The sequence below is a fragment of the Oncorhynchus kisutch genome, unplaced genomic scaffold, assembly GCF_002021735.2.
Source record: "Oncorhynchus kisutch isolate 150728-3 unplaced genomic scaffold, Okis_V2 Okis07a-Okis12b_hom, whole genome shotgun sequence".
NCBI classification, from domain to species: Eukaryota; Metazoa; Chordata; class Actinopteri; order Salmoniformes; family Salmonidae; genus Oncorhynchus; species Oncorhynchus kisutch.
Window position 1 is genome coordinate 3,252,285 of NW_022261984.1, and position 13,763 is coordinate 3,266,047.

General features: G+C 45.4%; 2 protein-coding genes across 3 annotated transcripts in view; both read right to left on the minus strand.

The window, feature by feature from the left end:
* Positions 1–10,509, minus strand: part of LOC109886466 (C-type lectin domain family 4 member M-like) — a 15,051-nt gene extending 4,542 nt beyond the window's left edge. The window contains exons 1-5 of one of the 2 annotated variants that reach the window (XM_031814911.1): positions 9,775–10,509; positions 9,413–9,514; positions 9,267–9,318; positions 8,959–9,182; positions 8,721–8,863 (exon numbers count right to left, since the gene is read on the minus strand). In XM_031814911.1, the coding sequence (XP_031670771.1) occupies positions 8,721–8,863; positions 8,959–9,182; positions 9,267–9,318; positions 9,413–9,514; positions 9,775–9,916 (663 nt within the window). In that variant the 5' untranslated portion in view covers positions 9,917–10,509. Of the gene's footprint in view, positions 1–8,720; positions 8,864–8,958; positions 9,319–9,412; positions 9,515–9,774 lie in introns of both variants that reach the window. The other variant, XM_031814910.1, reaches the window with a different exon arrangement.
* The window catches only part of LOC109876142 (C-type lectin domain family 4 member M-like), a 223,449-nt gene that overhangs the window by 3,347 nt on the left and 206,339 nt on the right, over positions 1–13,763 (minus strand). The gene's annotated exons all lie outside the window — the stretch shown is intronic.

The window sequence follows — 13,763 nt, forward strand, 5'->3', positions numbered from 1 at the left end:
TGTAATAGCAGCAAAAGGTGGCGCTACAAAGTATTAACTTAAGGGGGCTGAATAATTTTGCACGCCCAATTTTTCAGTTTATGATTTGTTAAAAAAGTTTGAAATATCCAATATTCCACTTCATGATTGTGTCCCACTTGTTGTTGATTCTTCACAAAAAAATACAGTTTTATATCTATATGTTTGAAGCCTGAAATGTGGCAAAAGGTCGCAAAGTTCAAGGGGGCCGAATACTTTCGCAAGGCACTGTATATACACACACATTTTGAGGGAGACTCTGTATGTTGTAAAATTTGACTGCGCAACAGACCACACATCATTTAATATCCAACTTTTTATCTCTGAAATATAGCTAACAGCATTGCTAATATTGCTAGATTGGTCACTAAATGTTGATAAAACTGCTTAGTAACCAAAAAATAAATGAGTTTAAGTGTAAGATAATACATTTCACAAAAACATCTGAACGTTGTCAAGCTTTGCCGTATCAAAATTGGAGTCGTCTGACGGGGTAATTTCTACTTTGAACCATTCACTTTTTGACACCTATCACTGTAGGCTGCGTTTAATCTTACAACAACTACATAGAGGCAGTATTTTGTCAAATGTTACAATGTATGTATCAATATTAAAATCTTTTTTTTTTTCAGATAACAACAAAGGTGGGTACACTTTCAGTTATTGTGAAAACTTTCATCGTCACCTTTCAATGCCTTAGCTATGTATTGTAAATGTTTATACATATTCAGATGGAGTTATCTTTCTAGAATGTGTATATTATGCCAAGTTATTTAGCTACGTTCCCAACACAGCATGGAGGATGACAAGAGGAAGCAGTGGAGTCAGATGGACATGTTCCATGCAGGGATGACTATCTGTCAGGCTGCCAAGTTATTTAGCTACGTTCCCAACACAGCATGGAGGACGACAAGAGGAAGCAGTGGAGTCAGATGGACATGTTCCATGCAGGGATGACTATCTGTCAGGCTGCCAAGTTATTTAGCTATGTTCCCAACACAGCATGGAGGACGACAAGAGGAAGCAGTGGAGTCAGGTGGACATGTTCCATGCAGGGATGACTATCTGTCAGGCTGCCAAGTTATTTAGCTATGTTCCCAACACAGCATGGAGGACGACAAGAGGAAGCAGTGGAGTCAGGTGGACATGTTCCATGCAGGGATGATGATCTGTCAGGCTGCCAAGTTATTTAGCTATGTTCCCAACACAGCATGGAGGACGACAAGAGGAAGCAGTGGAGTCAGGTGGACATGTTCCATGCAGGGATGACTATCTGTCAGGCTGCCAAGTTTAGACATCTTTTGTTTTTAGGAGATGACCACGTGTATGTTAATTTTATCTGCTAGTAACAGTTACATTTTCTTATCTACCAAGGTTCATGGTGCAGCTCGGCAGACCCCCGGTCAGGTCACCCATGGTGGTCGCAGGGGACCCCCCACATTGGACCACCCACATTGCTTGCACCAAGGATGAACATTCTCTGGAACAGTATTGAATCTTCTGTGCCAGCCGTGGGTTCCCCTTCACCAGACAGAGGCTGATGAAATCAGAAGGTATCTGGTGTTCTATGTGTTAAAAGGATAGGGGGCAGCATTTCAACATTTGGATAAATAGCGTGCACAATTTCAACTTCCTGCTATGCATATGCATATGATTAGTATGTGTGGATAGAAAACACTCTGAAGTTTCTAAAACTGGTTCAATCATGTCTGTGACTATAACAGAACTTATGTAGCAGGCAAAACCCAGAGGAAAAACTGTTCAGAATTTGTTATTTTTTTTGCCTCTGACCGTTCCCTCAGTTGTCTTTGCCAAGGGATATTTGATAGCGACCATTTTACAGTTCCTACGACTTCCACAGGATGTCACCAGTCTTTGAAATTGGGTTGAAGTTAATCATTGGTGCAACGAAGAAGAGGCACATCCTGGAACAACGTTACACTGTTGAGAGTTACGCAAGAGGGAAAAAGGTGCATGTTTTGTTTACTTGCTCTGTTGAATACAGATTGCCCCGTCTACAATTTGATCGATTATTAACGTTTAAAAATACCGAAAGTTGTATTACAAAAGTAGTTTGAAATATTTTGGCAAAGTTTATAGGCAACTTTTGAAATGTTTTGTAGTGACGTTGTGTTTTGGCAAGCTGTTTTTTTACGGATCAAACCTGCTTTCTAAATGGACATTTTGGGTATACATGGACGGAATTAATAGAGAGAAAAAAAATGACCAATTGTGATGTTTATGGGACATATTGGAGTGCCAACAAAGAAGCTCGTCAAAGGTAATGCATGTTTTATATTTTATTTCAGCGTTTTGTGTAGCGCCTGCTACACTAGTTCTTTTGTTTACAACTGGTTCAGGTGGGTGCATGCTATCAGATAATAGCTTCTCATGCTTTCGCCGAAAAGCATTTTTAAAATCTGACATGTTGGCTGGATTCACAACGAGTGTAGCTTTAATTGAGTACCCTGCATGTGTGATTTAACCAGTTGGATTTTGGGGGGCGCTATTTTAATTTTTGGATGTTAAACAAAATATTTTGTCACGAAAAGATGCTCGACTATGCATATAATTGACAGCTTTGGAAAGAAGACACTCTGACATTTCCAAAACTGCAAAGATATTGTCTGTGAGTGCCACAGAACTGATGTTACAGGCGAAACCCAGATAAAAATCCAACCAGGAAGTGCCGCATTTTTTGAAACCGCCTCATGCCAATGACTCCTTATATGGCTGTGAATGAGCTACGAATGAGCTTACGTTTTCCACGGTTTCCCCAAGGTGTCTACAGCATTGTGACGTCCTTTTAGGCATTTCCCTTAAAGAATGGCTGTAAGGGACCATATATGGCATGTGGTCACATGGTGTCTCCCGCAGAAAACCTTGCGTAAAATACTGAGGTAGCCATTTTTCCAATCGCTTCTTATGAGAAACCAACTGCCTCGACGGCTATATTATCGAATATATTTGTTAAAAACACCTTGAGGATGGATCCTAAACAACGTTTGCCGTGTTTCTGTCGATATTATGGAGCATTTTAGGGTCAATTTCTCAGCCATGCATGATGAAGAAACGGGAGCTATTTCGCCTACAAAAATAATATTTTTGGAAAAAAGGAACATTTGCTATCTAACTGGGAATCTCCTGAGTGAAAGCATCTGAAGTTCTTCAAAGGTAAATGATTTAATTTGGTTGCTTTTCTTATTTTCGTGAAAATGTTGCCTGCTGCCAGCAGAGCCTAACATAGCATTATGCCATGATAAACTTACACAAATGCTGGTCTAGCGTTGGCTGTAACGCATATTTTGAAAATCTGAGATGACAGTGTTGTTAACAAAAGGCTAAGCTTGTGTTTGAATATATTTATTTCATTTCATTTGCGATTTTCATGAATAGGAAAAGTTTCTAGGGGTATTTATGTCCGTTGCGTTATGCAAATGCATTTGAGGCTATGATTATGCTCCCGGATACGGGTTTGCTCGTCGCAACTGGTTAATGAAAGTTTGAGTTTTAACGCGTTTTATTTGAATTTGGCGCTATGCATTTCCCGAGGCTATTGGCGACTTGAGACGCTAGGTTTAATGTATGTAGAATGCTGGACTGACTGTTCTTAATGTGTGTGATGTAAATGTGGATGTATATTGTATATTTCATCCAGGATGGAGAATTTTCATTCTATTCTCTTCCAGGTTTCAGCACCCAGGGAAGACAATCCCACCACTGGGGAAGAGGTGGTGGGAAATGTTCAGGAGGAGGCACAAGAACCTGAGCATGAGGAGGCTGGACACCCTGGACAGGGTGAGAGCTGAGTGTGCCACACGTCCGTCCATGGACACCTTCTACACTTCTTATGAGAAGCACTTGGAGGAGAGTGGGTTGAGGGGGAAACCCAGACAAATCTAAAAGTGTGACGAGTCTGGGTTTAGTAGCAGTCAGAGCAGGCACAAAGTGCTGTCCCCCTGGGGTGCGAAACACACCAGCATGCTCTGCGGACCAAGGAACACATCACCGAGCTGGCCTGCTTCAGAGAGAGAGGACGAGACAGAGAGAGAGATGTCTCGTCCCTGCAGCCGCAACACATTGGGAGGCCCCTCCCAAGCCTTGTATGGACCGTCTAACAGTGGCTACATTGACCGGGACCTGTTCAGGAAGTGGTCTGAGTACTGCAATAAGCATACAGTGAAAGAGCACCCTCTCCTTCTTCTCTTCGATGGGCACAAGATCCACATGGACCCAGAGGTGATCGCGGCAGCACCACGGGAAGACTTCTTTGTCTTTCACCACAATGCACCCATGCCCTGCAGCCTCTGGACGTGGCATAGTCTGGCTCTTTAAAGGCTGAGTTCTCCTAGGTAGCTGGAGACCTCAACCATGTTGACCACTCCTACATGGTAAACAAATCAGAATTTGCCAGAGCACTCCGCTACCCGTCCCAGCGCTACAAGGACATGCGCTATGTGGTGGAAGAGTTTAAGAAATGTGGCCTCTTCCTTTTTGACCCTTCAACCATTGAAAGGTCCTGTCTAATGCCGTCTTGGTCCCTACCGGGTCCCACCATCGCTTCTCCTTGAATAGCAGCACTGTGTCGTCCACCAGCACCTCCTCCCCAGAGACCACAGGAGGACCCCCAGCCCCTGCTCCAGTCCCAGCCCTAGAAGAGCACCCCCTAATAGAGGGGCTGATAGCGAAGGACCTGGGGCACATCCTAACTGTCCTGAAGTATTGGCTATACCGATACAGAAGACTCCCAGTTGTTACCGCATGCCTCACCGGGGAGGAATACACGTGCCAGTGGCAGGAGAGGGGTGAGAAGGAGAGGGCCGAGGCAGAGGAGAAAGGGCATCGGGCAGCACTCAGAACACAGAGGGCACAGCGCTCAGAACACAGAGGGCACAGGAGAGGGCTGCTATGGATGAGACCATTGATGCCATCGCCTCAGCTGGACACCCCACAGGAATCCCCCCTGACAGCTTCGTCACCACCGCCAGTGCCTCCCAGTGTGCAACACCTATAGGAGCCGCTGGAGCCTCCTGCTGCCGACGTAGGCCACGTGCCTGTTCTCTCAGCCACACCACTGTCGGTCCTTCAACCCCACCACCACAAACACTAGCTCCACCAAGCCATTGTCAGCGGTTTCATCCACCAACACAATGCACACCACACCCCTGTCTGTCACCACTGAAGCGGCCTCCTCTGGACCAATTACCTCCTCCATCTCCTCTAGTCACACCACCACAGCAGCCTTGTCTGGTGTCCCTGCCCCCTGAAATTTGAATACAGCCACCTCCACCAACGCATGTTAAATTATGCAAAAAAAAATATATATTTTTTTTAAACAGCAATGTTTAAAATGTTTCTCTTTACATATCTACAGTCCATAGCACCAGCTCTCAAGGCATGTCCACCTCCTCCAAAACCTCTGCAGCTTCCTCCAGAGGTATTGAGGCTCCGGGCCATGGATTATCGCTGGAGGCTCTGGGCCATGGATTATCACTGGAGGCTCTGTTCCACGGATCATCACTACAGAATCCGGGCCATGGATCATCACTGGAGGCTTCGTGCCATGGATCATCACTGGAGGCTTCGTACATGGAGCCGGAACAGGTCTCACCGGACTGAGGAGATGTACTGGCAGCCTGGTACGTGGAGCTGCCACAAGGCAGCCTGGCTGGATACCCACTTTAGCTCGGTGAGTGTGGAGAGCTGGCACAGGACGCACTGGGCTAAGAAGGCACACTGGAGGCATAGTGCGTATAGCCGGCATATGATATACTGGGCCGTGGAGGCGCACTGGAGGTCTGGAGCGCAGAGCTGGCACAACGTGTCCTGGCTGAATACCCCTGTAGCACGGCAAGTGCGGGAAGCTGGCACAGGCTGCACTGGGTTGTGCTGGCGAACTGGGGATACCATGCGTAGAGCTGGTGCAGGATATCCTGGGCTGAAGAGACGCACCGGAGACCAGGAGCGCTGAACCGGCACAATCCGTCCTCTCTGAATGCCCACTCTAGCACGACAACAGCGGGGAGCTTGCACAGAGCGCACCGGGCTGTGGATGCGCACTGAAGACACGGTGCACAGAACCGGAAAACGTGGCACTTGAACCGTGACCAACTCATCATTGTGTTTACAGGGAGTTGGTTCTCGTTCACCCCTTAGTTCCGTTCGGTCTGCTCGCTGCGCTCGCCAACCCGTGTTCCCCCCCAATATTTGGGGGAGGCTTGCCTCTTTCCTTGCCGTGACTCCTGGTATCGCCGCCGTTCCTCACTCGCTCCTTCCGCTTGTTTCCACGGCAGACTCTCATGCCCTGCCATTACCTCCTCCCATGTCCATGATGTCCTCCACTCCAGGGCACGCTGCTTGGTCCGTTGGTGGTGGGCTCTTCTGTTACGGCTCACGTTTGTAGAAGGAGTGGACCAAGGTGCAGCGTGGTAGGCGTACACCGTCTTTTTATTGATGACACCAAAACAAAATAACAAAGACAAAAAAACGAATGCGCACAGTTCTGTAAGGCTAAGAACCTGTACAGAAAATGGAAAAAGGGCTGCCTAAGTATGATCCCCAATCAGAGACAACGATAGTCAGTTGCCTCTGATTGGGAACCATACCCGGCCAACAAAGAAATATACAAACTAGAATGCGAACCCCAAATCACACCCGGTCCTAACCAAATAGAGAAATAAAAAATCTCTATAAGGTCAGGGTGTGACACATACGGCTCGTTCTGTGCATAATTTCCCTCAAGACAAGAATGTCTGTGTTCTGCCAAAGAGCCCGGATCTCTAACCCATTGAGCACGTCTGGGACCTGTTGGATCGGAGGGTGAGGGATAGAGCCATTCCCCCCAGAAATGTCTGGGAACTTGCAGGTGCCTTGGTGGAAGAGTGGGGTAACATCTCACAGCAAAAACTGGCAAATCTGGTGCAATCCATGAGGAGAAGATGCGCTGCAGTACTTCACTTCTTATGGCTGAAATCCTGGTAACGGGATCGATATGACAACAGCCAGTGAAAGTGCAGGGCGCCAAATTCAAACAACAGAAATCTCATAATAAAAATTCCTCAAACATACCATTTTAAATGTAATCTTGTTGTTAATCCCAACAAAGTGTCCGATTTCAAATAGGCTTTTCAGCGGAAGCACCACAAACGATTATGTTAGGTCACCGCAAAATCACAGACAAACACGGTAATTTTTCCAGCCAAAGACAGGAGTCACAAAAAGCAGATATAGAGATAAAATGAATCACAAACCTTTGATGATCTTCATCAGATGACACTCGTGACTTCATGTGTTTTGTTCAATAAAGTTAATAGTTTTTACAAAAACCTCAGTTTACATTGGTGCCATGTTCAGAAATGCCTCCAAAATATCCTGAGAAATTGCAGACAGCCACGTCAAATAACATAAATACTCATCATAAACTTTGATGAAAGATACATGTTTTACGTAGAATTAAAGATACACTTGTTCTTAATGCAACCACTGTGTCAGATTTCAAAAATCTTTAAGGCAAAAGCACAATATTCAATCATCTGAAAACAGCGTTCAGCCACAAAAGCAAGCCATAAGTTACCCGCCAAATTGTGCAGTCAACAAAACTCATAAAAAGCATTATAAATCTTCACTTACTTTTGCTGATCTTCATCAGAATGCACTCCCAGGACTCCCACTTCCACAATAAATATTTGTTTTGTTTCGGTAATGTCCATCATTTATGTCCAAATAGCTACTATTGTTAGAGCGTTTGGGAAACAAATCCAAAGTCACGAAGTGCGTTCACTAAAAGCTGATGAAATGTCCAAAAGTTCCGTAACAGTCAGTAGAAACATGTCAAACGATGTATTCAGTCAATCTTTAGAATGTTTTTAACATAAATGTTGAATAATGTTCCAACCGGAGAATTACATTGACTTCAGATGAGCGATGGAACAGAGCTCCCTCTCATGTGAACGCGCATGGTTAGATTATGGTCAGGTCATGGCAGACTAGACTAATTCCCCTCTCATTCAGCCCCCCTTCATAGTAGAGGCATCAGACAAAGTTCTGCAGACTGTTGACATCTAGTGGAAGCCGTAGGAAGTGCAAACTCATCCATATCTCGCTGTAATTTCAATAGGATCTTGGTTAAAAATCGACCAGCCTCATAATTCCCACTTCCTGTTTGGATTTTTTCTCAGGTTTTTGCCTGCCATATTAATTATTCTATACTCACAGACATCATTCAAACAGTTTTAGAAACATAAGAGTGTTTTCTATCCAATATGAATAATAATATGCATATATTAGCAACTGGGACTGAGGAGCAGGCAGTTTAATATGGGCACCTCTGTGCACCTTTCATCCAATCTACTCAATACTGCCCCTTCAGCCATAAAAAGAAGCTGGTGGCCACACCAGATACTGACTGTTACTTTTGATTTTGACCCCCCCTTTGTTCAGGGACACATTATTCCATGTCTGTGGAACTTGTTCAGTTTATGTTCATGTTCAGTTTATGTTTATGTTCATAGAAATACAAATTTTTGCTGAGTTTATATAATTTCATGCAAACTTTTGTTTCTGAGAGGAGATGTATTTTAAAAATTGACAGTGATATGAACATTTGCAATGCAGTTGGTTATACACGTTGAATACTAATCAGAGAAGTAGATGATAATAAAGAAACTGTAGTATTTTAGTATTAATAATGTATTATCTATTACCTGTTCTTCTCTGCTGTTTATAATAACCAACTTTCCTCCCATTGTTCTGCACTCCCTCTGACCGCCCCCAGCTGTGTTCATCGTGGGGGAGACATAATAACAGCTGGTACCAAACTTCCACCATCCAGCTAGACAGGGTTTCTCTGAGATCAACACATCAGAACAGCAGGCATTCAAAAGTCAACAAATACACGACATCTCTTCTATGTACTATATTAAATAAATGAACTCCACTCACCATAGAACCTAACCCTGATCTGTAGCTGGTCTCTCTCTTCATTCATGTTGTTGTAACTGGTCTTTAGCTGGTTTCTCTCTTCAGTCATGTTGTTGCAACTGGTCTGTAGCTGGTCTCTCTCTTTGGTCAGGGTGTTGTAATGGGTCTGTAGCTGGTTTCTCTCTTCAGTCATGTTGTTGCAACTGGTCTGTAGCTGGTCTCTCTCTTTGGTCAGGGTGTTGTAACTGGTCTGTAGCTGGTTTCTCTCTTCAGTCATGTTGTTGTAACTGGTCTGTAGCTGGTCTCTCTCTTTGGTCAGGGTGTTGTAACTGGTCTGTAGCTGGTCTCTCTCTGTTGAGTAGTGATGACCAATTACTCCATCTGTAAAAAGGAAGAATTCATTAAAAATGTAATTTCCTCACCATTGATGATTAAGTAGGCTACTTAAGTCTCAGTGACAACATACTAAACTTACAGTAGACAGCCAGGCCTATGATCCCTGCCAATAAGAGAACACACAGCAGCCCCAGACACACTGCAGCAACTCCAGAGGGTCTCTTCCACCACTGAAAATGAACTAAATCACAAATTGTTAATGTTAGTAAAGTCATCTTTGGTAATGTGTTTTACTGTATCATCCAAGATTGGGACAATTTAAGCTGTAGCAATACAGGGTAATATCACCTGTTCAATGTGTGTAATTTGTGTGTGTGTGTGTGTGTGTGTGTGTGTGTGTGTGTGTGTGTGTGTGTGTGTGTGTGTGTGTGTGTGTGTGTGTGTGTGTGTGTGTGTGTGTGTGTGTGTGTGTGTGTGTGTGTGTTGTGTTTGTGATCTTACCTGAAACAACAACTTCATTTCTTGGACTGGGTTTGAAGGCTCGTACGTTGCCATATAATTGGCCATCAATGTCTGTGTTCTTCATTGCATCAGGCTCATCGTCTTCAAATCCATCTGAGTTTTCATAGACTCCCTCTGACATCTTAACACACTTGTTCTCAAATACAGTAACTTCTACTTCTAACCTCAACTCTAATATACGTCTATAGCTGTGTCTTCTCACTGCACTGTCCTGCGTATGTGTGATTTACTGTAGTCACACTATTGTTTTAACTTTCAACAGTGAAGGGGAAACTGGTCCCCACGTGACTTGCACCAACATTCGTTCCTAATCTGAATATGTTTGTTTCCCACAGTGATCATTCATTTTAAACATGGGATTCAACCGAAGTGATAATATACTACACGATATGACTCTATATCATGCTATATGATGTATGTGTGGGTCACAGGGTCCCAATTTAGGATACATTCACATATACCCTACATATATCCTGACTAAGTTTACAGCACCCCCAGCCTTCAAATGGAGAGACAATTATGTCTTGCACTCTGTGACTGGTGGTGCAGGGGGGAAGTTGCCACAAGACACTGATCTTAGGTCCATTTTTAATGTCCACCACGAATGGTTACAGTTAGGATTTTGGGAGGGAACCCTGATTCTAGATCTGTACCATATAGGCTCTTTGTTCTATCTATACTGACTGTGAAGAGAGACTCAGAATGAAAAGCAGAAGTTTTGACAACATCTCCATAGTTGCAGTTTGACAGATTTAAGAGAATAGAAGGAAGAATAAAAACCCTTCACATGTATTATGACAAAAAGTTCATATTTCCACCCTGTCTTTCAGTACAACATAACATATACATACTGGTTACATCTAATGACTCAACTCTCTCTGCACTGATTCCACTGTTCCACATGACATCTACCTACATTAACTACTATATAACTCCACAGCTCCACTCTATTCCACAGGAGGAGAGAAAGCATCACACAGATCATTAGCTACAGGGACAGAGTCAAAGGTGGCCCTCTGGTGGACGAAGTACTAACTACAGGTATAACTGTAGTGTTGGTGACAGAGACGTGGGTGGATGTAGTACTAACTACAGGTACAGCTGTCGTGTTGGTGACAGAGACCTGGGTGGATGGAGTACTAACTACAGGTACAGCTGTAGTGTTGGTGACAGAGACCTGGGTGGATGTAGTACTAACTACATGTACATCTGTAGTGTTGGTGACAGAGACCTGGGTGGATGTAGTACTAACTACAGGTACAGCTGTAGTGATGGTGACAGCGACCTGGGTAGATGTAGTACTAACTACATGTACAGCTGTAGTGACAGAGACCTGGGCACAGTTTCCCAAAGCATATTAGGCTAAATTAATCTTAGAACAATAGGATCCTGTGGTAATAACGATGGAGCCTTTAAATGCTTTTGGGAAACGGGGCCCTGGGCTGTAGAGCTCCCTACCATCTCAACAGAGTCCTTCACTGAGCCCAGAGACACACCCACATTGCCTGCCCTGCCCTGTCCACTACTTCTACCTTCTTTGAACAGCAGGTGGTGCTGCAAGCCACCCGGGTCACGTTCTCGGCCCTGAGGCCCAACGCCATAGAAGTGTTCAGGGTCCCGTTGTCTTGGCATAGGGTGACACAGACGATGCCTGTCCAGTTGACACCGTCGGTCAGGTTGGCAGAAAGCTGCCAGTAAAGAGGCACTACAGTCAGCCGGGTGGATGGGGGGTGGGGGGGGACGGGGGGTTCACCTGGAGGAAGGGGAGATGGAACAGACAGAGAGAGAGAGAGACAGTGGGAGAGAGTGAGTGGTTAAGAGAGAGAGAAATAGCGCTTAGTCAGACAACTGAGGTAGTGGTGGTAGCGGTTGTGGTTGTTGTGGTGGTGGTAGTATTGGTAGTTGTGGTGGTAGTGGTGGTTGTGTCGGTTGTGGTAGTGTCGGTTGTTGTGGTAGTGGTGGTGGTGGTGGTTGCGGTGATTTTGTTGGTAGTTGTGGTGGTTCTAGCACACCTGTACTCCACACACAGAGATGCGTACAGAGGTCTCCCTCACCCTCCATTTGGTAAATCTGACCACAATTCTATCCTCCTGATTCCTGCTTACAAGCAAAAATTAAATCAGGAAGCACCAGTGACTCGGTCTATAAAAAAATGGTCAGATGAAGAAGATGCTAAACTACAGGACTGTTTTGCTATCACAGACTGGAACATGTTCCGGGATTCTTCCGATGACATTGAGGAGTATATCACATCAGTCACTCGCTTTATCAATAAGTGCATTGAGGACGTCGCCCCCACAGTGACTGTACGTACATACCCCAACCAGAAGCCATGGATTACAGGCAACATTCGCACTGAGCAAAAGGGTAGAGCTGCCGCTTTCAAGGTGCGGGACTCTAACCCGGAAGCTTACAATGAATCCAGCAATGCCCTGCAACGAACCATCAAACAGGCAAAGCGTCAATACATGGCTAAGATTGAATCATATTACACGGGCTCCGGCGCTCGTCGGATGTGGCAGGGCTTGCAAACTATTACAGACTACAAAGGGAAGCACAGCCACGAGCTGCCCAGTGACACGAGCCTACCAGATGAGCTAAATCACTTCTATGCTCGCTTCAAGGCAAGCAACACTCAGTCATGCATGAGAGCATCAGCTGTTCCGGACGACTGTGTGATCACACTCTCCGTACCAGACGTGAGTAAGACCTTAAAACAGATCAACATTCACAAGGCTGCGGGGCCAGATGGATTACCAGAACGTGTGCTCCGGGCATGTGCTGACCAACTGGCAGGTGTCTTCACTGACATGTTCAACATGTCCCTGATTGAGTCTGTAATACCAACATGCTTCAAGCAGACCACCATAGTCCCTGTTCCCAAGAACACAAAGGCAACCTGCCTAAATGACTACAGACCCGTGGCACTCACGTCCGTAGCCATGAAGTGCTTTGAAAGGCTGGTATGGCTCACATCAACACCATTATCCCAGAAACCCTAGACCCACTCCAATTTGCATACCACCTAAACAGATCCACAGATGATGCAATCTCTATTGCACTCCACACTGCCCTATCCCACCTGGACAAAAGGAACACCTATGTGAGAATGCTATTCATTGACTACAGCTCAGCGTTCAACACCATAGTACCCTTAAAGCTCATCATTAAGCTAAGGAACCTGGGACTAAACACCTGCCTCTGCAACTGGATCCTGGACTTCCTGACGGGCCGCCCCCAGGTGGTGAGGGTAGGTAGCAACACATCTGCCACACTGATCCTCAACACTGGAGCTCCCCAAGGGTACGTGCTCAGTCCCCTGCTGTACTCCCTGTTCACCCACAACTGCATGGCCAGGCACGACTCCAACACCATCATTAAGTTTGCTGACGACACAACAGTGGTTAACTGTAACCAAGACTAAGGAGATGATTGTGGACTACAGGAAAAGGAGCACCGAGCACGTCCCCATTCTCATCGATGGAGCTGTAGTGGAGCAGGTTGAGAGCTTCAAATTCCTTGTCCACATCAACAACAAACTAGAATGGTTAAAACACACCAAGACAGTTGTGAAGAGGGCACGACAAAGCCTATTCCCCCTCAGGAAACTAAAAAGATTTGGCATGGGTCCTGAGATCCTCAAAAGGTTCTACAGCTGCAACATCGAGAGCATCCTGACCTTTTGCATCACTGCCTGTTACGGCAATTGCAAGGCCTCTGACCGCAAGGCACTTCAGAGGGTAGTGCGTACGGCCCAGTACATCACTGGGGCAAAGCTGCCTGCCATCCAGGACCTCTACACCAGGTGGTGTCAGAGGAAGGCCCTGAAAATTGTCAAAGACCCCAGCCACCCCAGTCATAGAATGTTCTCTCTACTACCGCATGGCAAGCGGTACCGGAGTGCAAAGTCTAGGACAAAAAGGCTTCTCAACAGTTTTTACCCCCAAGCCATAAGACTCCTCAACAGG